Here is a 26,638-nt window from a genome sequence, read left to right on the forward strand (position 1 = left end):
GACACTATCCTTATTAAAGACTTTTTTTAAATTGATCAACTATCTTTCTTTGAAGTATTAGTTTAATATTGAGGGGTACCTTATAAAGACTTTCACAAATACCTACAACTCAACATACAATAAAAGAAGGCTGGGTCCGGGCCCGTTACATGACATTGCCGCTCAGTATACCACCGGCCGTGGCTGGACATCACTGTGTCCGGCGATATGCTCAGTGTACCGGGAACACCAGGGGAGCGACGGAAAGTGAGTTCAAGTTTAATATTTTTCTTTTTGCAGCCCAGACATAATGGAGAAAGACGACATTTCAGTGGAGTACTCCATTATCTAATAAATCAACATAGACATAAAAAAAGTAAAGAAAAGAATGGCACTTGTTTTAGGGTGCTTTTTGTAAAGTTACACTTTACATTGTATCATTTTCTGTTGCCTTTGGCAGCAGCTCACACTTGCTCTGCTTGGATACAAAACTATAAATCCAGATTAAAACATTTAGCTCAGAACCACACCCAAGTCTAAATCAAACATGAAATCATGTCTATGTGGCAGATCCACTCCAACTCCGAAGATAAACTCTGAAAATGTCAGCACTCCAAATATGTTGTTAAAATATTTGAAATGAAAATTTCAAAGGAAAAACACACAGAGAGCCAACTAGCCGACATAAGAAAAAATGTGGAGGTCACATGGACCACAGATGTTCTGTGTGATGTAGAGAATTATATGTCCAGAAGATAAAGTAACAAGATAGCTTTGAAGTTAAAATGTGATTTATGTTGTCTTAAAATGATTTGCAAATGTTTTCTCTAACACATAAGCCCATTAAAAATATTTAAAAAGAATAGTAGGCCAACTTGAGGGAAGTAGTAGTACAGGTGCACCAATAAAAATAATATGTACAAGCAAATGATGGCCTTACCGTAATGAGAGGATGTTCATTGTCTATTTTACTTCTTAACAAATACACAAATCACAGAAAACAATGTTTATTTAATAGATGAACATTCTAGCTTCTAAATACATAAATTTTTATAAGCAACATACAAGCTCACAGAATCCCTCAATGTTGAGAAAAAGAATGTGGAATCACCCTTTTTAAAATATATACTACAAATACTAATTATTCTGAATTTAAAAAGCTGTGGACTTGGTAAAGCATGGTCCCAAGCTGACTATTGTCAAGTGAGACAATCGAAAAAACTCATAAATCATACAGGTATATTAAGAAGGATGTCAAATCATCAGGATAGAAAATGAAAAGTAATACGCTTGACGATACAAAATGCACACTATTACAACTGAAAAACTAATGAACGAAACCAGGAGTCATTGCTTGTGAAAGAGCTATAAGGAATCTGATCATTGTATCAAGATTTTATACAGAAAACCATTAACCCCTTAACGACAACGGACGTAAATGTACGTCATGGTGACATGGTACTTAGCGCACCATGATGTACATTTACGCGCCGACACGATCGCGAGTACCAGAGCGGTGCTCGCGTCATGCCCGGCAGGTCCGGGCTGATATCAGCAGCCAGGGACCCGCCAGTAATGGCGGATATCCGCCATTAACCCCTCAGATGCCGTGATCAATACAGATCACGGCATCTGCGGCATTGCGGTAGTTTGAATGGATGATCGGATCGCCCGCAGCGCTGCCGCGGTGATCCGATCATCCAGCATGGCAGCCGGAGGTCCCCTCACCTTGCTCCGGCCGTTTCCCGGGGTCTTCTGTTCTGGTCTGAGATTGAGCAGACCAGAGCAGAAGATGACCAATAATACTGAGCAGTGCTGTGTCCCATACATAGCACTGCACAGTATTAACAATCAACTGATTGCAATGAATAGTCCCCTATGGGGACATAAAAAGTGTAAAAAATAAAAAATAAAAAAAAATGTACAATTAAAAAAAGGAAAAAAATTGGAAAAATCCCCTCCCCAATAAAAAGTAAAACGTCCGTTTTCCCCATTTTACCCCCAAAAAAGCGTAAAAAAAATAAAAGTATGAACTATTAAAATATATTGTTAATTATCCCGTACGGTGAACGGCGTAAACGTAAAAAAATTTAAAATGTCCAAAATTTCAGCTTTTTTGTCACATTTTATTCCAAAAAAAATGAATAAAAAAAATGAATAAAAAAGTAAAACCTAAGCAAAAGTGATACTGATAAAAACTACAGATCATGGCGCAAAAAATGAGCCCTCATATCGCCCCATATACGGAAAAATTAGAAAGTTATAGGTGGTCAAAATAGGGCAATTTCAAACATACTAATTTTGTTAAAATGGTTTGAGATTTTTTTTTAAGCTGTACAATTATAGAAAAGCATATATCATTGGTATCATTTTAATCGTATTGGCCCACAGAATAAAGAAAACGTCATTTTTACTGGGAAGTGTACAGCGTGAAAACAAAACCTTCCAAAATTTGCTAAATTGCATTTTTCTTTTCAATTTTCCCACACAAATAATATTTGTTTGGTTGTGCCGTACATTCTATGGTAAAATAAGTGATGTCATTACAAAGTACAATTGGTGATGCAAAAAACAAGCCCTCATATGGGTCTGTGGATGGAAATATAAGAGAGTTATGATTTTTAGAAGGCGAGGAGGAAAAAACGAAAATGCAAAAGTAAAATTGGTCTGGTCCTTAAGGCCAAAATGGGCTTGGTCCTTAATGGGTTAAAGGGGTACCCCGGTGGAAAACTTTTTTTTTTATCAACTGTTGGCGGAAAGTTAAACAGATTTGTAATTTACTTCTATTAAAAATGCTGCTGTTGCTGAATACTACAGAGGAAATTATTTTCTTTTTGGAACACAGTGCTCTCTGCTGACATCACCAGCACAGTGCTCTCTGCTGACATCTCTGTCCATTTTAAGTACTGTCCAGAGTAGGAGAAAATTCCCATAGCAAACATATGCTGCTCTGGACAGTTAATAAAATGGAGAGAGCACTGTGCTCGTGATTCAGCAGAGAGCACTGTGTTCCAAAAAGAAAAGAATTTCCTCTGTAGAATTAAGCAGCTAATAAGTACTGGAAGGATTAAGATTTTTTATACAAGTAATTTACAGATCTGTTTAACTTTCTGGCACCAGTTGATAAAAAAAAAAAAAAAACCTTTAACACCTACACAGAAGAAAGAAGTTAAAATATGCTAAAGAAAAGCAATAATGGTTTTGATAAAGTAGTGCAACATTTCAGGTGGAGGTTTGGGTTTCATGTTGGTTTTAGTGATGATGTGGTAGTTTTTTTTTTTCTTTTTCTTCAGGATGATAATAATACAGCTTGTTACAGAGAAAAAAGAATAAAAATATACAGTGCTTTGCATATATATATATATATATATATATATATATATATATATATATAGCTACGGTATATATATGTAATAAATAAAAATAAAATCTGAAAAGTGTTGAGTGCATATGTATTCATCCCATTTACTGTGAAACCCCTAACACAGATCTGGTGTGACCAACTGCCTTCACATGTCACATAATTAGTAAAAAAAAGGGTCCACCTGTCTTCAATTGATCTCAGTACAAATACACCTGTTCTGTGAAAGTCTCAGAGTTTGTTAGAGAGCATTACTTTATAAACAGCAGCATGAAGACAATGGGATCACCAAACAGGTTAGGGATAAAGTTGTGGAAAAGTGCAAAGTAGGGTTTGGTTATAAAGAAAGAAAAAAAAATATCCCAAGCTTTGAACATCTCATTTAGCACCATAAAATCCATCATCAGAAAATGAAAGGAATACGGCACAACCACAAGCTTAGAAAAACAAGGCCGTCAACACGGACAAGAAGAAAATTAAAGGGGTACTCCGGTGAAAAACTTTTTTTTTTTTTTTTTATCAACTGGTGCCAGAAAGTTAAACAGATTTGTCAATTAATCCTTCCTGTACTTATTAGCTGCTGAGTACTACAGTGGAAATTCTTTTCCGTTTGAAACACAGAGCTGTCTGCTGACTTCACGAGCACAGTGCTCTCTGCTGACATCTCTGTCCATTTTAGGAACTGTCCAGAGTAAAAGGAAATCCCCATAGCAAACATATGCTGTTCTGGACAGTTCTTAAAATGGACAGAGATGTCAGCAGAGAGCACTGTGCTCGTGATGTCAGCAGACAGCTCTGTGTTTCAAAAAGAAAATAATTTCCGCTGTAGTATTCAGCAGCTAATAAGTACAGGAAGGATTAAGATTTTTTAACTTTCTGGCACCAGTTGATTTATTAAAAAAAAAAGTTTTTTGCCGGAGTACACCTTTAATGACAGAAGCAACCAACATGCTCATGGTAACTCTGGAGGAGCTGCAACCATCACCAGCTAAGGCTGGGTTCACACTACGTTTTCTCCCATACGGGAGCGCATACGGCAGGGGGGAGCTAAAACCTCGCGCTCCCGTATGCCTTCGTATGCGCTCCCGTGTGTCATTCATTTCAATGAGCCAGCCGGAGTGAAACGTTCGGTCCAGTCGGCTCATTTTTGCGCCGTATGCGCTTTTCCCCCGGACCTAAAACTGTGGTCAACCACGGTTTGAGGTCCGGTCGTAAAAGCGCATACGGCGCAAAAATGAGCCGACCGGACCGAACATTTCACTCCGGCTGGCTCATTGAAATGAATGACACACGGGAGCGCATACGAAGGCATACGGGAGTGCGAGGTTTTAGCTCCCCCCTGCCGTATGCGCTCCCCTATGGGAGAAAACGTAGTGTGAACCCAGCATAACATGGGAGAGTCTGTCAATACAACAATTTGGAAGAAAGGCAAGAAGAAAGCTGTTGTTGAAAGTGAGCCACAAGAAATCCTGTTTGGAGTTTGCCACGAGCAACCATGAGAATGGAGGATCGTATTTCAACAGGGCAATGATTTATCAAAACCTGTGTAGAGGGAGAGTGGTGCAGCAACTTCACCACTCTTCATCTACACAAGTTTTGATGAATCTCCCCCACTGATCATAAACATACAGCCAGAGCTATAATGGAATAGTTTAGATGAAAGAATGCTAATGTCCTAAAATGGCCCAGTCAAAGCCCAGACCTTAAAGGGTTACTCCGCTGCTCAGCATTTGGAACATTAGGTTGGCAGTGTAGTTCCCCCCACATTAGGTTGGCAGTATAGTTCCCCCCTCATTTGGTTGTAGTTCCCCCACATTAGGTTGGCAGTATAGTTCCTCCCACATTAGGTTGGCAGTATAGTTCCCCCACATTAGGTTGGCAGTATAGTTCCCCCCACATTAGGTTGGCAGTATAGTTCACCGCTCATTTGGTTGTAGTTCCCCCACATTAGGTTGGCAGTATAGTTCCCCCGACATTAGGTTGTAGTTCCCCACATTAGGCTGGCAGTATGTTCCCCCACAGACATACAGCCTCCAGCCATACAGTGTATGGCTGGAGGCTGCATGCCTGCGTACTGCCTCACTGACGTGCCGCTGGTAACACTTACAAAGCTGGCCAAGGCACGTCCTGCTCGCTGCTCCGTGCTCCATTGCTATGGGCGCACGCACGGGACGTCAGTGACCACAGAGAGTTAACAGGGGCATCCCTGTGTCCCGAAAACATCTTTCAGGACACGGGATGTCCTTTGGCAGCGGTGGCGGCAAAAACACCCGGCGGGCCATATAAATGTCCTCGGCGGGCCGCACATGGCCCGCGGGCCGTAGTTTGAGGACCCCTGATGTAATGTGATGATCTCTACACAAAGTAATATACTGATATCTGAACTAACATACTTCTGTGACTAAGCTTAATATTATTGAATAACTTCCTAATATATCATTGGTTTATATCTGACATGACGTCATTGATATTCTTTATATAATTTCATTTACATTATGAACTGTTTTTATTACTCTTTAATATTAATCAATTGTAACCAATAAATGTATATATAATTTTTATAATAACTGGGTTATTATTTTATTATATTGCAAAAGCTACTTCTCCCACTACTTCAAAGAACTCATATCTGGGAAAATAGTCAGGCCCAGATATGGGGAATTGCATTGTTTGTATATTTTAGGCAATTCATAACGGTCATAATATTTTTCATATTTTTGTTGACCATAATTCATAACTGAGTTATTGACCCCGACAGGGCGGAGTCCTGATGTCACGATACTCCGTCCCCTGCATCGCCTGTCATCAGCCACAGAGCGTTCCTCAGCTGAGAAACAGGGGTGCTGAAGGAGAGATTGCGGGGGTCCCCAGCAGCGGGACCCCTGCAATCAGACATCTTATCCCCTATCCTTCGGATAGGGGATAAGATGTCTAGGGGCGGAGTACCCCTTTAAGGGTGCCATCTTAAAAGCTTATGAAAGTATACTCCCTGATCCTGCTTGCATGCCAACTAGATACCTTTAAATATATCCACCTAAAACATTTTGTGGAAGCTAATTTGCTGCATTCCTTACTTTCCTTTGAGGGCCTTATCACATCACCCTCACAAGTAACTAACATCCCTTATAGAGTCCCTTCGTGCCTTTATGTGGAGCTGGGGCGCGGAACTGGGTTGTACATTCTAAGTGACTGATGGACCAAATTCATTGTCCTGTGCCCAGGAAATGAACTACAAATTATTGAGAGGATGGCCTAGAAATCCTGTGACATTGCATAGAATATATTCCCAAAAACTTTGGATTTCTATTGGGGTAGTGGTCGAGACCAGGTAAAGATGACCCAATAGAGACCTTTTGCTACAAGGTAGTCTTCACATTTACCAATATTACAGGTACGGCATTCCAAAATGACTCTGCTTCATCATGTTACGACTTTTATTGCTGCCAGCTAGAAATATAATTTCCAGGAAGTAGAAAAAAAATACTCAACCACCAACGTTGTCCAAGCGGTGTGCAGAGATACTGTATGTCAAAAGAATGGAAGAACTGTAAGCAGACACAACTTAATCTGCTAATCTATATAACAATGTATGGATTGCCTACTTATAGGTCCTCACAGTGATTTGTTCGCCCCCGCCTGTTCTATCTCCTTCCCTTATTACAGTATTTTTTTAAATGTTTCCATTACACAAAAAATATTAAATGTGGACAAAACATCTAATAGGTACCACAATTCCATATGGGCAGTATGAGCAGATTGTAAGAAGAAATTGCTATTTAGAAAATAGCAGTATTACTAAAAACACCCTGTCACACATGTAAATGTAAACCTCAAAATTTGCATCTGTATTCATAATAATAGAATAAATGGACAAATTCCAGGATCCTGAAAGCCAATGAGCTTAAATATTTGCCGCTTACTCCTAATTTTGTTAATTTTCTTTTCCGGTCAACTATTCATAGCAGACGATTAAAAAAATAAAAAGGTGGCTCCTGATGTGTACAGTATTTTGTCCACCCATATAATAATTATATAAAAATAGCACGATGACTTCAAGGCAGCCTGTCTGCAGGACAGACAGACATTCTTCTCTATACAAGCATACACAGCCCACCATGAGCTCTGTAAAGGGTTGTCAACCAACCTTAAAAGGGGTACTCCGGTTAAAAAAAAAAAAAACTACTTTTTTTAAATCCACTGGTGCCAGAACGTTAAACAGATTTGTAAATTACTTCTTTTTAAAAATCTTAACCCTTCCAGTACTTATCAGCTGCTGTATGTTCCACAGGAAGTTCTTTTCTTTTTTTTAATTTCTTTTCTGTCTGACCACAATACTCTCTACAGACACCTCTGTCTGTCTCAGGAACTGTCAAGAGCAGGAGCAAAACTCCACAGCAAACCTATCTTGCTCTGGTCAGTTCCTGAGACAGAGAGAGGCGTCAGCAGAGAGCACAGTGGTCAGACAGAAAATAAATTTAAAAAGAAAAGAACTTCCTGTGGAGCATACATCAGCTGATAAGTACTGGAAGGGTTAAGATGTTTCAATAGAAGTAATTTACAAATCTGTTTAAAGGAAATCTTTAACCAGTGTCACCTGCACTAACCTGTAAGTACCTACAGGTAGTGCAGGTGACACTGATGACAACGGTACTTACCTTGTCCCATTCCATGCAGTCGTTCTCTGGTAATCTTCTCCGGTATCTTCAGCTCCGGGCCCAGCTTGGAGCATGGGCGGAGCTTAGTGACATCACCGCTGCTGTCTGCTAGCAGCGGGGCCCAGCAGAGAAAAGCATCGGTGACGTCACTAAGCTCTGCCCATGCTCCATGCCGGGCCTGGAGCTGAAGATACCGGAGAAGATTACCGGAGAATGACTGCATGGAACGGGACAAGGTGGGTACCGTTCTCATCAGTGTCACCTGCACTACCTTTCGGTACTGACAGGTTAGTGCAGGTGACACTGGTGACAGATTTTCTTTAACTTTCTGGTACCAGTTGAGTTAAAAAAAATAGTTTTTCCCCAGAGTACCGCTTTAAGTTAATAGGCAATCTGTAAAATAGGGGACTTTAAGGTGTTTTTCCCTTTTTACAAACTTAGAGCTATACTACTGCTAGCAATGTATAAATCAAGATACAAACATGTAGGCAGGATGTGCATCATACCGACATAATGCTGCTCACCCATAATCCCCTGCAATTTGCCTCGTAAACTGTAACCCATGTTTCAGTGGGTGCTAGCGGCCCTCTGCATTTGCCATTAGCAGCTGGGATTAAAAATAATTCTTATCCTGTCTGTTTATCGCCTTAGAAGCCATGGTCAACAGCAAATGTGGCATCTATGTAATTAAGTGCCAGTCGTTTCTGCCCTCTAGTTGTCACTTCAGCATGGGGGCATTGTGAAGGAAGCCATGTTATTTCTCCTAAAAGGAAATCAGCTATTTGAAAGTACACTGCAAGCAATTGCATGTTCATGTGCCCAAGTCCACTAAAAAAATATTGTAAAACAGCTTTAAAAAATGTTAAATAAATTAAATACACACACATATATATATATATATATATATATATATATATATATATATATATATACACACACAAAAATGGAAACCTCTTTTTTTTTTCTTTTTTTTATAAAAGAAAAATCTAACAAAAATTAACATAACGGGTATTACTACATACTAAAATGTCTACAACTATTGAAAATATAAATACTGTATATAGATTGTGATTAAGCTGGATTTACTTAGCACAACAGCTGCCATTACCACATATGCCCATTCAGACAGACTGTGTTTATGTGATCGCTGCACCATTGAGCTAGTAGGAGGGGCAGTGCCGACATATATACTCAATCTTCGCTGTTGTATATAAAGAAAATATAACATTATTTATCTCACACATTGAATGCCATAACAGGAAAACAGTAACTACCCATTGCCAGAATTGTTACCTTACATCCCAAAAAACATGGATTAGAAAGCCAAAGGGGCTAATGTTCTCCAATATGGTATCAATAAAAACGAAAGCTTACCATAAAAAATAAAAAAAAGGAGACCCCTTACACCATTCCATAGATAAAAAAGGAAACAAAAGCATACATTTGTTATTTCAAGGTCATACTGACCCACAGAATGAGGATAACAAGTTATTATTCCTGCATGTTGATCCCTCCCCTACAACTATTTGCATTTTTTATTTTATTTCACACCATACTTATTTTTTTTCTTTCGAAATACATTATATTATAAAATTTATAGCGTCATTGAAAAGTACCGATTGTTCAACAATACAATAATCTCTCTTATAGCAATGTCAACAGAAAAATAAAATGTTATGGTTAGAAGGTGTGGAGATAAAGAGATACAAAAAAGAAAACTGCTACAGTGGAAAGGAGTTCCATGTGATTATTTTCATAAGATCGACTTAGTAAGCGAAATTTACTGCATATATTAATGGAAGCCTCTGTATGGCCAGTGCTCTGTTCAGGTTATTGGGATTTAGAGCCTATATAGTTATCAAATCTTTATCATTTATTTTTTACTTTTTACTTTATGTTCTAGTTGTCTGCGAATTCTGACAAAGTTGTCCAAAGATCGAAAAAAAAGAAAGAAAAAGGGCACTGTGTATATAATATATCAGGATAGGTAATCATAAAATTTAGCAGAGGTGGAAAAACCATGTGACCCAGCTACATCAGCTATCAGCACCATGACCAAAGGTCCTTCCTTACAGCTGTCCATATCTTAGAGATTATAAAAGAGCAATTTTCCGAATTATTTGTCATTCACAGTGTGTATCTGGCAGGTTTTTAAAGGGGTTATCCACTATAAGGTGGCTTTGATACTTACCTGCCAGACAGTAATGGACATGCTTAGGAATGATCCGTGCTTGTCTTGGGGCTAAATGGCTGTGTTTTGAGTCAAAAAAGGATAAGTTGGCCAGCACATACTGATACCAAACTACTGCATGGACCTGGCGTACAGGAGCACGGTGCTAGGCTAAATATACATAAACAGGAGAATACGGCAGCACACTGCTAGCACAAAGATATAGATAAAACATGAAATGCTATATTGCTACAATGCAAAAAATGAAATATTTGAGGTGGTTTGCTGAATGTTCCAGACCTTACAAGCCTGGTAACTGACTGCACAGAGGCCTATTCACAGTGTAGGGTCCATCCCAATGAGGTCACCTTATCGTGGTGGGATGGTCCAAACTATTTGGCCGCCAAATGGTGAGCAAAGCACCTCAATTTTTTTATTTTTCATTTTTTGCATTGTAGCAATACAGCATTTCATGTTGTATCTGTATCTTTGTGCTAGCAGTGTGCTGCTGTATTCTCCTGTTTATGTATATTTAGCCTAGCAGCGTGCACCTGTACGCCAGGTCCATGCAGTAGTTTGGTATCAGTATGTGCTGGCCAACTTATCCTTTTTTTGTGTTATACATATGGGGGAGTGGCTACCTCCATGTTGGCTCCTGCACCCCACCCATCTTTATAAGGTGCTGGATGTTCCAGACCTTACAAGCCTGGTAACTGAATGCACAGCGGCATATTCACAGTGTAGGGTCTGTCCCAATGAGGTCACCTTATCGCGGTGGGATGGTCCAAACTATTTGGCCACCAAATGGTGGGCAGAGCACCTCAATTTTTTCATTTTTCATTTTTTGCATTGTAGCAATATAGCATTTCATTTTTATCTGTATCTTTGTGCTAGAAGTGTGCTGCTGGATTCTCCTGTTTATGTGTTTTGAGTCAACCATCTTTTTGTGAAATGGCTATTTTCTGTTGGAGTTCCCTTCCTCCAACTACATGTCCCAGGATCCCTTGTTTGTAAGTGTGAGGTCACTTTTCTCCCTCCCACACATCAGCCACCCCACCCATTGAAACACACCTGAGCTCCCTACCATGCTGTGCTGTACACAATAGACCAGTATTTCCTTACCAGGTACCTTCAGTTGTTGCAAAACTACAATTCCCTGCAGAATGATCTCCAACTCAGTGGTTGCTCCACCCATTGAAGCAGACAGGCTCCCTTTCATCACCAGACTAGTGATGTAATATCTCGGGCTGCAGTGCAACCTGGGAAACCTGATTTTGTATGCTGCTTAAAATAAACACTGGGGCAAAGATCACATAAGAATTGCAAGACCACCATCAAACACAGGTAAAGACACTATATTATGAACAATGCATACTTCACAGCCCCTCTAGCACAGTCAAATAAAAAAAAATCTGGCCAACCCCGCTGCCGCTGATAGGTTCAGTTGACTCTGAACCTACCTCCCAACTCCCCACCAGCAGATAATGTTGGTTGAGAGAAGGGTTGGGAGTGGTGTGATTTTTAACCCCTCTATCTCTTGTTCTTAAAGGGATAAGCTGGTGCTACAGCTTTCTGGATATGGCTTACCCCTCCCCAGAGGTCTTCTATGTATTTTATTGTAAGCTAGGAATAAAAGTTATATTTTATTATTTTGTGATGTCCGCACCCTAGATTTTAGGATTTTTTCGTAGAACTAATTTTTTTTTTTGTGGGGATCAGATAAAAAAAACAAAAAAAAACAATGTGGCTACATGTACTGTGTCGTATTAGTTTTTATGGGAACACTATATATATTTTAAAACTTTTGAAGGTCATTGGTGATAACATGGCTGTTACATTTACTTCATGCTACATAGCAAGTCTCCCTTTTTCCATATTCTTTTCATGACAAGCGTCCTAATAACAAACCATATTGGAGCAATATTGAGACTGATCAACATCATGATTTACACCAATTAAACTAAGTAGTTCTAAAAGAACAAGAACATGCTGGTAGCACATGATAAAGCCATTCAAAGCAGCAGTGAATAACAAAGGGAGCAATGCATTTTAACACCTACTACTCTTCTATTGACCTGTTTTGCATCCTACTGTGTACCATTTGGTTGTATGGGTAAGTAAGACAGTTGTGACTAGCTTTGGGGAAGAAGGGGCAAGGACTGCTGTGATTATACAGAGGGAATCACTGTTGACGAATGGAAGCGCAACAGCATGAAACGGTTCCGTCATCTTCACCTCTGTATCCTGCATATCCATTTGCTACTTGAGTCTTTTCTCTTAAGATCTTGAGTCCTGTCTGTGAGTCCATTGATGAAAGAGGGATAAGGCAACTGTTCTGATTACTGTCGGGGAAGGGAGCAATCAACTATCATTTAAGAAAACAGATAAGGGAATAAGGGGATGGATAGGGGAAGGGCACCTTATTGATAATTAAGGGACTAAGAGGTGATAAGAACTGCCATTAACTTCTAGGGGGAGGGGAACAGTATAAGGTCTTTTTATTAACTGTTGTTTATTTTACGATTACACCGTTAAGGTCTAACATAGAAGAAAGAAATGTTTTTTTTTTTTACACTTGTTTTCCTATTTACATCTGATCTGAGTTTTGGGGAAACATTCCTGGAGAAAGTTTCAGCTAACAGGCATTGTTAACCCAGCCCATGGAAATGATCTTCTTTCAGCCAGAGCCAAGAATGGAAAATATAAGAAAAAGTATACAATAGAAATGTAAACTATACTTCTCTTTTTTGGATCCACTCCTGGCATTGGCTAAACAAAAACATTAACAAAAACTGTACGGTATAAACCTTATCCAGGTGTTATGCAAACTCTTAAAGGGGTACTCCGGTGGGAAACAACTGTTGCCAGAAAGTTACACAGAATTTGTAAATTCTATAAAAAAAATCTTAATCCTACCAGAACTTATCAGCTGCAGAAGTTGAGTTGTTCTTTTCTGTCTGACAACAGTGCTCTCTGCTGACACCTCTGTCTCGGGAACTGTCCAGAGCAGGATTGGTTTGCTATAAGGATTTTTTCCTGCTCTGGACAGTTCCTGAGACAGACAGAGGTGTCAGCAGAGAGCATTGATGTCAGACTGAAAAGAACAACTCAACTTCAGCAGCTGATAAGTACTGGTAGGAGTATGATTTTTTTTTATAAAAGTAATTTACAAATCTGTTTAACTTTCTGGAGCCGTGGTTATGACATTTTTTTTTCCACCAGAATACCCTTTTAATTTATAGGAGCTAGCTCCTTAGACCTGAGAAGGGTTTATCTACGTCTTTAGTAGGTAACAGAAAAATCATTTGTAAAATGCAGCTTTTATACCTTTTGTGCAAAGGTGTTTGAGGGTAGGGTCATACATACAGCATTCTCAGCGCACTTTGCTGCATATTTTCTGCTACTTATTTTCCTACAAATTGACTTCAAAGGGTAGAAAAATCAGCAGCAGAAAATATGCAGCAAAATATGCTGTGAATGTGTGACCCTTCCCTTAAACACCATAGCACAGAAACATCTTTTTCGAGTACCTCAAAGTCTTGGTCATTTTGCAAATATTAGAACTATACTTATAAGAACTGCCACATTGACCTTTGAAATACTGCCAACATTTCTAGAGTGAAAAAGACCATACTGTATGTTCTTAAGAAGTAATAAAGAAAAGCACTGTCTATATTCAGGATCTTGTAGAGCGGCAGATTACCCACAGTTTATTTTCAGTATGTAGTTCTCATAAGCTCATTTTTAAGGTTTCTAGAAAGTTTATAAATGTCATGGTAGACGGAGAAAATAACAGTCATTTACCAACTATACTTACAGCAAGATGCATTTGATCTTTGTGCTAGCTGGCCGTCTATTATGTCTAGCCTTGTTTATTTGCTGCTCAGACACATTCTATTTATAACTTTAAGAGATCAGAAAATGAAAAGTCTCTACAAGTAAACAAGGATAAAGTTTTAGATTATACCGTGTTTCTCCGAAAATATGACCAGGTTTTATATTAATTTTAGTCACAAAAAACACACTAGGGCTTATTTTCAGGGTAGGGCTTATTATTTATGGGGGGGGGGGGGGGGGGGGGGGGGCTGCAGGAGTGTGGCGGATGGGGGTCTGTAGCAGTGTGGAGGATGCCGCCCCCCCCCATATTCCACACTCCCGCAGCCCCCCATCCTCCACACTCCTGATCACGGGGGGTCCGCCCGCTGGGACCTCCTGCGAACTCTGGGCCGGCACCACGGCGTTCTGAACATTATGTTCAGAATGCCGGCTTCGGGTTGCCGTTCTCGTGATGTCATGCCATGCTCCCAACATTCATGTCTATGGGGGGGGGGGGGGGGGGGGTGACTGCCAAAGAGTTCTATTCAATTTCTTCCCACAAATAGTAATTTTCTCATTGCGCCATACATTTTGGTAAAATGGAAAATGAAAGGGTGTCATTGCAAAAAATCCCTCATATGGGACTGTGGATAAAAAAAAAAAAAAGAGATAAAGGGGTACTCCGGTGCTTAAACATCTTATCCCCTATCCTTTGGATAGGGGATAAGATGTTTAAGCACCGGAGTACCCCTTTAACTCTTTTATTTTTTTTTATCCACAGTCCCATATGAGGGATTTTTTGCAATGACACCCTTTTATTTTCCTGATCGCGGGAGTCCCGCAGCTGGGGACCCCCGGGATCATGCACGCGGCACCCCGTTTGTAATCAGTGCCCGGAGCGTTTTCGCTCCGGGACTGATTACCAGCGACCGCAGGGCCGGCGGCGTGTGATGTCACGCCTCCGCCCACGTGTGATGTCACGCTCCGCCCATCAATGCAAGCCGAGGGGAGGGGGCGTGATAGCTATCACGCCCCCTCCCGTAGGCTTGCATTGAGGGGCAGAGCGTGATGTCACACGGGGGCAGAGGCGTCACGTCACACGCCGCCAGCCCTGCGGTCGACCATAATCAGACCCGGAGTGAACACACTCCGGGCACTGATTACAAACGGGGTGCCGCGTGCATGATCCCGGGGGTCCCCAGCTGAGGGACTCCTGCAATCAGGCATCTTATCCCCTATCCTTTGGATAGGGGATAAGATGTTTAAGCACCGGAGTACCCCTTTAAGGCTCTTAGAAGGCAAGGTTTAAAAAACAAAATTTAAAAAACAATTAAAAAATCCTCTAGGCCAAAATAGGCTGTTTCCTCAGGGAATTAAAGAGGACCTGTGACAAACCTGTGTCAGACAACTGTGAACTTAATAAAAAAAACAGGAGATTATATTGTGAGTATACTGTCAGGGGTTTTCAATTGTACTAACTATGGGGGTGATTTATCAATAGGCCTGAAACTCTAATTGTCTGGTTTTTACCACAGCAACCAATCACAGCTCAACTTTCATATCCTAAACAAGCTCTGGTAAAGTGAAAGTAGAACTGTGATTGGTTGCTATGGGAAAAACCAAACAATTAGCGTTTTAAGCTGATATGGGCCTATGTAACTATGTAAAAAAGGCAAAAAAGTATTTAGTCAGCCACCAATTGTGAGAGAGAGGCCTGTAATTTTCATCCTAGGTGTACCTCAACTATGAGAGACATAATGAGAAAAAAAATCCATAAAATCACATTGTCTGATTTTAAAAGAATTTTTTTTGCAAATTATGGTGGAAATTAAGTATTTGGTCCCCTACAAACAAGCAAGATTTCTGGCTTTCACAGACCTGTAACTTCTTCTTTAAGAGTCTCATCTGTCCTTCACTCGTTACATGTATTAATGGCCCCTGTTTGATCTTGTTATCAATATAAAAGACACCTGTCCACAACCTCAAACAGTCACACTACAAACTCCACAATGCCCAAGACCAAAGAGCTGTCAAAGGACACCAGAAACAAAATTGTAGACCTGCACCAGGCTGGGAAGACTGAATATGCAATAGGCAAACAGCTTGGTGTGAAGAAATCAACTGTGGGAGCAATTATTAGAAAATGGAAGACATACAAGACCACTGATAATCTCCCTCGTTCGGGGGGTCCACGCAAGATCTCACCCCGTGGAGTCAAAATGATCACAAGAACGGTGAGGAAAAATCCCAAAACCACACGGGGGGACCTAGTGAATGACCTGAAGAGAGCTGGGACCAAAGTAACAAAGGCTACACCTCCAGAGACTCAAATCATGCAATGCCAGACATTTCCCCCTTCTTAAGCCAGTACATGTCTCGGCCCGTCTGAAGTTAGCTACAGAGCATTTGGATGATACAGAAGAGTATTGGGAGAATGTCATATGGTCAGATGAATCCAAAGTAGAACTTTTTGGTAAAAACTCAACTCATCGTGTTTGGAGGAAAAAGAATGCTTAGTTGCATCCAAAGAACACCATACCTACTGTAAAGCATGGGGGTGGAAACATCATGCTTTGGGGATGTATTTCTGCTAAGGGACCAGGATGACTGATCTGTGTAAAGGAAAGAATGAATGGGGCCATGTATCGTGAGATTTTAAGTGACAACCTCCTTCCATCAGCAAGGGCATTGAAGATGAAACGTGGCTGGGTCTTTCAGCATGACAATAATCCCAAACACACCGCCTGGGCAAGGAAGGAGTGACTTCATAAGAAGCATTTCAAGGTCCTGGAGTGGCCTAGCCAGTCTCCAGATCTCAACCCCATAGAAAACCTTTGGAGGGAGTTGAAAGTCTGTGTTGCCCAGCGACAGCCCCAAAAGATCACTGCTCTAGAGGAGATCTGCATGGAGGAATGGGCCAAAATACCAGCAACGGTGTGTGAAAACCTTGTGAAGACTTACAGAAAACGTTTGTCCTCTGTCATTGCCAACAAAGGGTATATTTTAGTTTTGTACTCACCTCCGCTCGGCGGGACGTTCAGGTGAGCTGGTCCGGGCCATCTGTGCTGCAGGACCATCCGGTGGGGAGGGATAGTCGTTCCGGGCTGTCCATCTTCACCGAGTGGGCCTCTTCTCTGCGCTTCGTGCCCGGCCCCGGGATAATAACGTTGCCTTGATGACGACGCACAGGGACGCAACGTCCCTGTGCGTCGTCTTCAAGGCAACGTCATAATTCCGGGGCCGGCGCGAAGCGCGGAGAAGAGGCCCACCCGGTGAAGATGGACAGCCCAGAACGACTATCCCTCCCCACCGGACGGTCCTGCAGCACAGATGGCCAGGACCAGCTCACCCGAACGTCCCGCCGAGCAGAGATGAGTACAAAACTAAAGGGGGGAGGGGGGGCTGGATGATGACGAAGGCCCGGGCAGTGGTCTTTCAACCTGCGGACCTCAAGATGTTTCAAAACTACAACTCCCAGCATGCCCGGACAGCCGATGGCTGTCCGGGCATGCTGGGAGTTGTAGTTTTGAAACATCTGGAGATCCGCAGGTTGAAGACCACTGAGGGCGGAGAGTTCACTCAAGTATAAGCCGAGGGGGGGTGTTTTCAGCACGAAAAAGCTTATACTCGAGTATATACGGTATATTGATCCCTCTTTAAAAAATGTATAAAAATTTTGTTAAATACATTTTTTTCATTCACTACTGTATCTTTTTTATTTTAATTTTTTAATGGTACCCTACGAAATTTTATTGAAAAAGGTATCTTCATCACTTTTATGGATCGCTAAAGTCCAAAAAAGAATAAAAACCTCCTGCAAAAATGCCAAAGTTAAAACCTACATGTCCTTTTTCTTGGTGTATTTTCACTCCCATAGACTTCTATGGGAGAAAAACGCCACGACTTCACGGAAGAAAAGGCCATTGGCTCAACATGTTGCGACTTTGCAAAACTGACAAGGAGCTAAAAAAGAGTGAAAAACGCCAAAAAGATTAAAAAAACGCAAAACTGAAAAACGGCAAGTGGAAAAAGAATTTAGCGGTTTCTCATTGATTTACAGCTAACATCTGGCCGCAGCATTTTTTGGCCAAAAAAAAGCCATGCGGCAGAATTGGCATTTTTCTTGGCGTTTTTCACACAAAAAGAAAAAAAAAAGTAGAAACTTAGCCTTACAACTCACATGATGTTGGATTTGAACTATCTGACCACAATGGTTTCTGAGAGATACAGTAATTTCTTACAGGCCAGTGAATGAATATTGGTCATGTTAGACATATGCAGATTATCTATGTCTATATCTATGTCTATATTTTTTTGAAACTAGTACATATTGTACACAACAAGTGGTTGAATAGGGCACAGTGCTGGAACTTGTGGTCCGTGGATGCTCAGTCTTCAAAACCCGACTAAGGTTAAATCATCCAAATGTGGAAAATGGCACTCCAGGCCGAAGTTTCAGTGAAAAGTGATTTTATTCACCCATGAAATAGTAAATGCAACTTTCAACCTTACTATGAAGTCTTTCTCAACCCCACCATGAAGGTAAATCTTTACATAGGTCACCATAAGGTGCAGAAGAATGAAAAGGAGTTGAGTTTAAAAACCAAGGATATACCGCTAGAGTAGGAAAAAAATGGATTTCTCCCATATATGTCAACAAAGAAAAGGCTTAAAGGAGTTCTCTAAGCTAAAACTTTTAACCCCCGCTGTGCCCGGGCTGTAAAACTATACATAATAAACTTTCACTTACCTGCCTACGATCCCCCCGTCCCGTTCTCCGGTCCCGGTCTCTTCCACTTCCTGCGGGTCGGTGACTTCACTCTGTGGTCAGCCTATCAGCGGCCGCAGCAATGTCCCGTTGCGGCCGCTGATAGGCTGAGTGCAGAGTGAAGTCACCGACCCGCAGGAAGAGGAAGCTGACAGGGACCGGAGCACGGGCGGCGATATCGGAACAACGGGGGATAGTAGGCAGGTAAATGAAAGTTTATTATGTATAGTTTTACAACCCGGGCACAGCGGGGTATAAAAGATTTTAGTTGGAGAACTCCTTTAAAGGGTAACTCCGGTGGAAAAAAAATGTTTTCAAATTAACTGGTGCAAGAAAGTTAAAGGGGTATTCCAGGCAAAAACTTTTTTTTATATATCAACTGGCTCCGGAAAGTTAAACAGATTTGTAAATTACTTCTATAAAAAAAATCTTAATCCTTCCAATAGTTATTAGCTTCTGAAGTTTTCTGTCTAACTGCTCAATGATGATGTCACGTCCCGGGAGCTGTGCATGATGGGAGAATATCCCCATAGGAACTGCACAGCTCCCGGGACGTGAGTCATCATAAATCAGTTAGACAGAAAACAGCAACTCAACTTCAGAAGCTAATAACTATTGGAAGGATTAAGATTTTTTAATTGAAGTAATTTACAAATCTGTTTAACTTTCCGGAGCAAGTTGATATATATATATATATAAAAAAAAAGTTTTGGGCTGGAATACCCCTTTAAACAGATTTGTAAAATTACTTTTATATAAAAATCTTAACCCTTCCAGTATGTATCAGCTGCTGCATACTGCAGATATACTACAGAGAAATTGGTGAAGTTTTTTTCAGCCTGACAACAGTGCTCTCTGCTCTCTGTCAGGAACTGTCCAGAGCAGGAGAGGTTTTCTATGGGGATTTGCTCCTACTCTGGACAGTTCCTGACACAGACAGAGGTGTCAGCAGAGAGCACTGTGGTTAGACAGAAAATAAATTCACAAATGTTTTTGTATTATACAGCAGCTAATAAGTACTGAAAGGATTAAGATTTTTTTAATAGAAGTAATTTACAAATCTGTTAACTTTCTGGCACCAGTTGATTTGAAAATATTTTTTGTTTTCTACTTGTTTCCACAAGAGTTCCCCTTTAACACATTTTGGTTGTTAAAAAATACACATAAATACTCATAAGGGGACATTTATTATTGGCTTTACACCACTCCAATGTTCTAAATGTCCCTGCAAATTTTGCGCAATTGCATTTTTTCAAAGTTGTCTACTGTTTGGTGCACCGTACCCCTATTTTGTTGCGCAAAGCATACTTTTTTTGCGCAAACCTACACCATGTAATAGGACTCATACAAAAGTGTCAGATACCAGAGCACAAAGCTTAAAGGGGTACTCCACCCCTAGACATCTTATCCCCTATCCAAAGGATAAAGGATAAGATGTCTGATCTTGGCTGCCACACCCCAGACATCTGGTGCACGAAGCGAACTTTGCTCCATGCCGGATGACTGGCGATGCGGGACATTGGCTCGTGACATCATGGCCATACCCCCTCAATACAAGTCTATGGGAGGGGTCCGTCATCAGCGGCTCCACAGCGTAAGATACGCTGCTGATCCGTTCTGTGTGACCCTACCCTAAAAGTGACTCGGGCAAGCACAGGTGTTGGGAGCCTATATTAATATTCATGTTTATTTGCTTTCAGATTTGCTTATAGAAATTTACCAACCCAATTATTTGGATTTATTCATTTACAGCGTTTCTCTTTGGAGCTATTGCTGTTGGTTACATGTATCCTTATATAGCTTTTTTATTTATGATCGCTTTGCTGTTGTCTGGCTTTTGTAAGGCTAGGTTTCCACGCAGGTTTTTTTCTAGCATTTTATAGAAAACTTCCACTGTAGTTTTTGAGCCAAAGGCAGAAATGAATTTAAAAAGGAAAATATATAGGAAGGACTTATACTTCTCCTTCCTGCTGAATCTACTTCTGACTTTGGCTCAAAAACGGCAGTCACAATTTTCCAAAATAAACGTCAGAAAACTTTGATAATGATTACATATATTTATGTCACTTGAAAGCATGATGTCATCAATACGCACCTGTATGTGCAATCTGTATACCATGTACATAAAAAATCTATACATGTAAAACTCAACATGTGTGTGTGTGTGTGTGTGTGTGTATGTATGTATGTGTGTATGTTCCAGCATCACGTCCAAACGGCTAAAGATATTAACATGAATCTTGGCACACATGTTACTTATATGTCAACTACAAACATAGGATAGGTGATTTAACCCTTACTTACCCCCCCCCCCCCCCCATTTGCCAGGGGCGGGGCTTATGTTTAAAGTCCCATACAAGTCAATGGGAAATATATGTTACTGCATAACTTCCAAACGGCTTGAGATATTTCGTTAATACTTGGTCACATGTTACTTATATGTCCACTTAAAATATAGGATAGTTAATTTAACCCTTAACTACCCCCATTTGTGAGGGTCAGGGTTTTTTTTTAAAGTACCATGAAAATCAATGGGAAATGTATGTTCTCACACAACTTCCGTACGGCAGGAGATATTTCAATACCTGGTACACATATTACGGGTCAGGATAGGAGGTCGGGATAGGAGGACGGGATAGGAGGACGGGATAGGGGGATGGGATAGGAAGACGGAAAAGGAGGACGGGATAGGAGGACGGGATAGGAGGATGGGATAGGAGGACGGGATAGGAGGACGGGATAGGACGTCGGGATAGGACGTCGGGATAGGACGTCGGGATAGGACGTCGGGATAGGACGTCGGGATAGGAGGACGGGAAAGGAGGACGGGAAAGGAGGACGGGAAAGGAGGACCGGATAGGAGGACGGGAAAGGAGGACGGGATAGGAGGACGGGATAGGAGGACGGGATAGGAGGACGGGATAGGAGGACGGGATAGGAAGATGGGATAGGAGGACGGGATAGGACGGGAAAGGAGGTCGAGATAGGGGGTCGAGATAGGAGGACGGGAAAGGAGGACGGGAAAGGAGGACGGGATAGGAGGTCGGGATTTATGTCGGGATATGACGTCGGGATATGACGTCGGGATATGATGTCGGGATAGGAGGACGGGAAAGGAGGACGGGATAGGAGGACGGGATAGGAGGACGGGATAGGAGGACGGGATAGGAGGACGGGATAGGAGGACGGGATAGGACGGGAAAGGAGGTCGAGATAGGGGGTCGAGATAGGAGGACGGGAAAGGAGGACGGGAAAGGAGGACGGGAAAGGAGGACGGGAAAGGAGGACGGGATAGGAGGACGGGATAGGAGGACGGGATATGTCAACAATATATGAGGACTGGATATGAAGTCAAAAGCTTCCTCCTTTGTTTATTTTCCTCCCCAACAAGGATTAGGAAGGAAAATCCGGGCAACGCCGGGTATTCAGCTAGTAAATAAATAAATAGATAAAAATGCGCTGATATAGCTGAAACATGTCACCTGATGGGACCTTGGATACCATGCCTGTCTGAGGTTAAAATATTCACCTGGATTTGTGAGCGAGTGCCAGTCTATTTTTTTTTCTACTGAATTGTAAGGATAGCTACCTTAGGCTGCACTCACACGGCCGTCTAGACCTGTCCCGTTCTTCTCCTGTCAAAAATAAAAACTTTAACTCCTTAATGACGCAGGACATATTTACGTCCTGCGCCAGCTCCCGCAATATAACACGGGGTCACGCGTCATATCGGTTTGGTCCTGACAACCATCAACAGCCAGGACCAGCGGCTTATACCGGACATCGCTGATTGCGGTGATGCCCGGTATTAACCCTTCAGACATGTCTGAAGCATTCCGGCAGCTCAGTCGGGCTGTTCGGGACCACCGCGGTAAAATCGCTGCATCCCAAACAGCTTGCAGGACACCAGGAGGATCCCTACCTGCCTCCTGCGTGTCCGATTGCCGAATCACTGCTCCGTGCCTGAGATCCAGGCAGGAGCAGTCAAGAGCCGATAACACTGATCAATGCCATGCTATTGCATGACAGTGAACAGTGTAAGAGATCAGTGTGTGCAATGTTATAGTTCCCTATGGAGGGTATAACATTGCAAAAAAAAAAAAAAAAAAGTGAAAAGAAAGTGTTAATAAATGTGATATAACCCCTTCCCTAATAAATCAGAATCACCCCTTTTCCCATAAAAAAAAAAAACTCTGTAAATAAATATAAATATAAACGTATATGGTATCGCCGCGTGTGGAAATGTCCAAACTATAAAAAATATATCATAAATTAAATTGCACGGTCAATGGCGTACACGTAAAAAAAATCCAAAGTCCAGAATAGCATATTTTTGGTCACTTTTACATACCATTAAAAAATGATCAAAAAGTCCAATCAAAACAAAAATGTTACCGATAAAAACTTCAGATCACGGCGCAAAAAATGAGCCCTCATACATCCCCATATGCGGAAAAATAAAAAAAAGTTATAGGGGTCAGAAGATGACAATTTTAAACGTATACATTTTCCTGCATGTAGTTATGATTTTTTCCAGAAGTACGACAAAATCAAACCTATATAAGTAGGGTATCATTTTAATTGTATGGACCTACAGAATAAAGATAAGGTGTCATTATTACCTAAAAATGTACTGCGTAGAAACGGAAGTCCCCAAAATAAAAAAAAATTGTGTTTTTTCTTCAATTTTGTTGCACAATGATTTTTTTTCCTGTTTCGCAATGGATTTTTGGGAAAAATTACTCATGTCACTGCAAAGTAGAATTGGTGGCCAAAAAATAAGCCATAATATGGATTTTTAGGTGGAAAATTGAAAGGTTATGATTTTTAAAAGGTAAGGAGGAAAAAACGAAAATGCAAAAACTGAAAAACGCCTTAAGGGGTTAAAAAAAAAAGGACAATAACGATGCAAACGGATGTTATCCATTTGTAGCCATTTGGATCCATTATTGTTCAGTTAGTAAACAAAAAAAAAACGGATCAAAAAACGGATTGAAAAAATGGATGACATTAAAGGCTCATCCGTTTTCTGTAGTCTTCAATATTACATTTACTGTATCCGTTTTTTTGACAGAAGAAAAAATACTGCATGTGCCATTTTTTTCTGCCGTCAAAAAAAATGGAAATGGGTACAAATGGATGTAAACGGATTGTAAAAAAAATCCCGTTGACATGAATGGGATTTTTTTTACAACCGTTTTCAACCCGTTTACAGCCTGCAAGAACTGAAATGGGGATAAAAAACGGAGACAGACGGCTGTGTGAACGCACCCTTAGAAACTAGCGCCACCTCTGATACTGAGTGTTGGCTGACTTCTTTTTTAGATTATGCTATAGAAGTCAGTGATCTACTTTGATGCCAACTACAATGAATTTGACTTATTCATATACTTATTTATATTAGCTAAAAGTCAAACTCATTGTAGTGGGCAAGTCAGGCTGCCAAACAAAGAATGCAGGTTCTGATCCATAAGAGAATTATAATCCCTGATGTATCAGAATCTGTATTTTTTGGTTTGGCAGCCTGACTTGCTTTATGTAAATGGGTTATAAATTAAGTAGTCTTTGGTTATGATTTTACATACACCATATTGTTTTGGACAGTATGTACTGTTTTGAACCAGTAAAGACAAATATCAAGTTTTTAGGCTGCATTCACACCACGTTTTTGCAATACATTTCCTGTATCAGGTTTTTGATTTAAAAAAACTGATTCCTCAAAATCGGACTAAACTGTATCAAAACGTGTGTACAAATTTTAACTGGTATACGGTTAAGAACCATACAGGGTTTGAAAAATGATGTCCAGTTGCATCCGTTTTTTAAGAAAAAAAGTATATGTTTTTAACTGTTCACTCCATTATGAACAAAGTTTCACCTGTTTGATTGAAATTTGAATAAAAAAAACGTATGGTGAAAACTGGATGGAACTGTACGCACATACGGTTCTGTACGGTTCCCCTTGACTCCAAGAAAACCGTATACAGTTTAATATGGTTTTTCACCCTGCCCAAAAACCGTGGTACGGGGGAAAAAACTGACGAAACCGTATAAGGCTACATTCACACCTCGTTTTTACGTTACGGGTGCCGGATCCGGCTGGGGGAGGGGCAAACCGGGCTCTCCTGTACCCCAGCCAGACCAGCACTTAACTCCATTTACTTTAATGAGCCAAGCGGAGTCAAACGGTGACTCCGGTCCGTTCATTTTTTTATCTGTATCCAGTTTTGTGACCGGACCGCATATGGGTCAAAAATGAGCCGACCGTTTGACTCCGGTCGGCTCATTAAAGTAAATGGATTTCAGAGCTGGTCCGGCTGGGGTACGGGGGAGCCCGGTTTGCCCCTCCCCCAGACGGATATGGCACCCGTAATGTAAAAACGAAGTGTGAATGCAGCCTACGATGCAAAATGGACCCAACCTGATGCATCGTTTGGCATACGGTTTTCAATGGAGAGTCAATGCATACAGTTTTCAATACGGTTCTGTACGGTTTTCACATTGAAAACGTATACGGGAACTGTATTGCAAACACGTGGTGTGAATGCAGCCTTACAAGGGAAATAGAAGTCATTGGTATATATTGGGACAGAATGTGAAGTGCCTCATTCAGCGCCACAACAGAAAATAAGCATCTGGCACATTTCCTTCTTGTTATCACAAAGTCCTGATGATTCCAGTGGGGGAGGGGCAGCAGGACTTCCTAAACTATGCAGCTCCCTGATCTAGAGCTCCAGCCATCTGTGCTGTACATTCACTGGGCTCTGACCTAAAGTTCACAGACTGAATTCTTCTAGAACTTTTCCAGTAACTATTTCGTGTGTCTCCATCATTGTTCCCTGCAGATCATCAGTACAGTCACTGCCACTCCAGAACTGTCTGATGCCCTGTAGGTTCCACGATCTCTCCATCACTGGTCCCATTCTCCAAGGCTTCATATAGATCATCCAGTAAACCTATAGGAAAGCTTCATCCCATGTAGGATATTACTGGGTGCGATCTGCACACTTCCCATAACATCCCCAGAAGATGAACAGTGACAGGGATGATCCCCCACAACAATGCTGTCACCATTGCCATCACTCACCCACAGCCTCCGGGAGCAGCACGGCCACCAGGAGTAGAGACAGCCCGGGCAGTGTTGAAGTGGCAGCTGCCGACATGACCCTCACAGAGGCTGAGACCATCACATCACATCAGTGCTGCTCTCCCTCCTCCAGCTCTGTTATTAGGCAGGGGAACCTCTTGCTTCCTTCCTTCTCCACCTCTTCCACTTCCCCTCACTCCTCCTCTCAGTCTGGATTTCTTCCTACCCACCCCCTCTTCTCCCCCTTCATCTCTACATCCTCCCTTTCTTCTCCTTAAACCCCTGTCAGCTGGAAGAGTTCCTAAAGTTACTTACTGACACTTACAGGCTCTATTCTCAAGTGTGAGCCTCTCATAGAACCAACAAAGACAACCCTCCATATCAAAACCATAAGCCTTACAACACTGTTTCCCAACCAGGGGGCCTCCAGCTGTTGCAAAACTACAACTCCCAGCATGCCCAGACAGCCAACGACAGCCAACAAGTTTTGCAACAGCTGGAGGCACCCTGGTTGAAAAACACTGCCTTACATTAAAGGGGTGGTCCAGTGGTGAACAACTTATCCCCTATACTAAGGATAGGGGATAAGTTTGAGATCGCGGGGGTCCGACTGCTGGGGCCCCCTGCGATCTCTCTGTACGGGTCCCCGGCTTTCCGGCCAGATAGCGGGTGTCGACAACTGCACGAAGCGGCGGCCGACACGCCCCTCAATACATCTCTATGGCAGAGCCGGAGATTGCCGAAGGCAGCGCTCCGGCTCTGCCATAGAGTTGTATTGAGGGGGCGTGTCGGCCGCCGCTTC

At 41.5% G+C, this 26,638-nt stretch overlaps 1 protein-coding gene across 2 annotated transcripts in view; it reads right to left on the reverse strand.

Moving 5' to 3' along the window:
• Nucleotides 1-26,002, reverse strand: part of RECK (reversion inducing cysteine rich protein with kazal motifs) — a 115,850-nt gene extending 89,848 nt beyond the window's left edge. For both annotated transcript variants that reach the window (XM_056520738.1, XM_056520740.1), the window contains exon 1: nt 25,837-26,002. In XM_056520738.1, the coding sequence (XP_056376713.1) occupies nt 25,837-25,936 (100 nt within the window). In that variant the 5' untranslated portion in view covers nt 25,937-26,002. The remainder of the gene's footprint in view (nt 1-25,836) is intronic.
• Between the last annotated feature and the right edge of the window lie 636 nt (nt 26,003-26,638).

Source organism: Hyla sarda, chromosome 5, assembly GCF_029499605.1.
Source record: "Hyla sarda isolate aHylSar1 chromosome 5, aHylSar1.hap1, whole genome shotgun sequence".
In the NCBI taxonomy this organism is placed as follows: Eukaryota; Metazoa; Chordata; class Amphibia; order Anura; family Hylidae; genus Hyla; species Hyla sarda.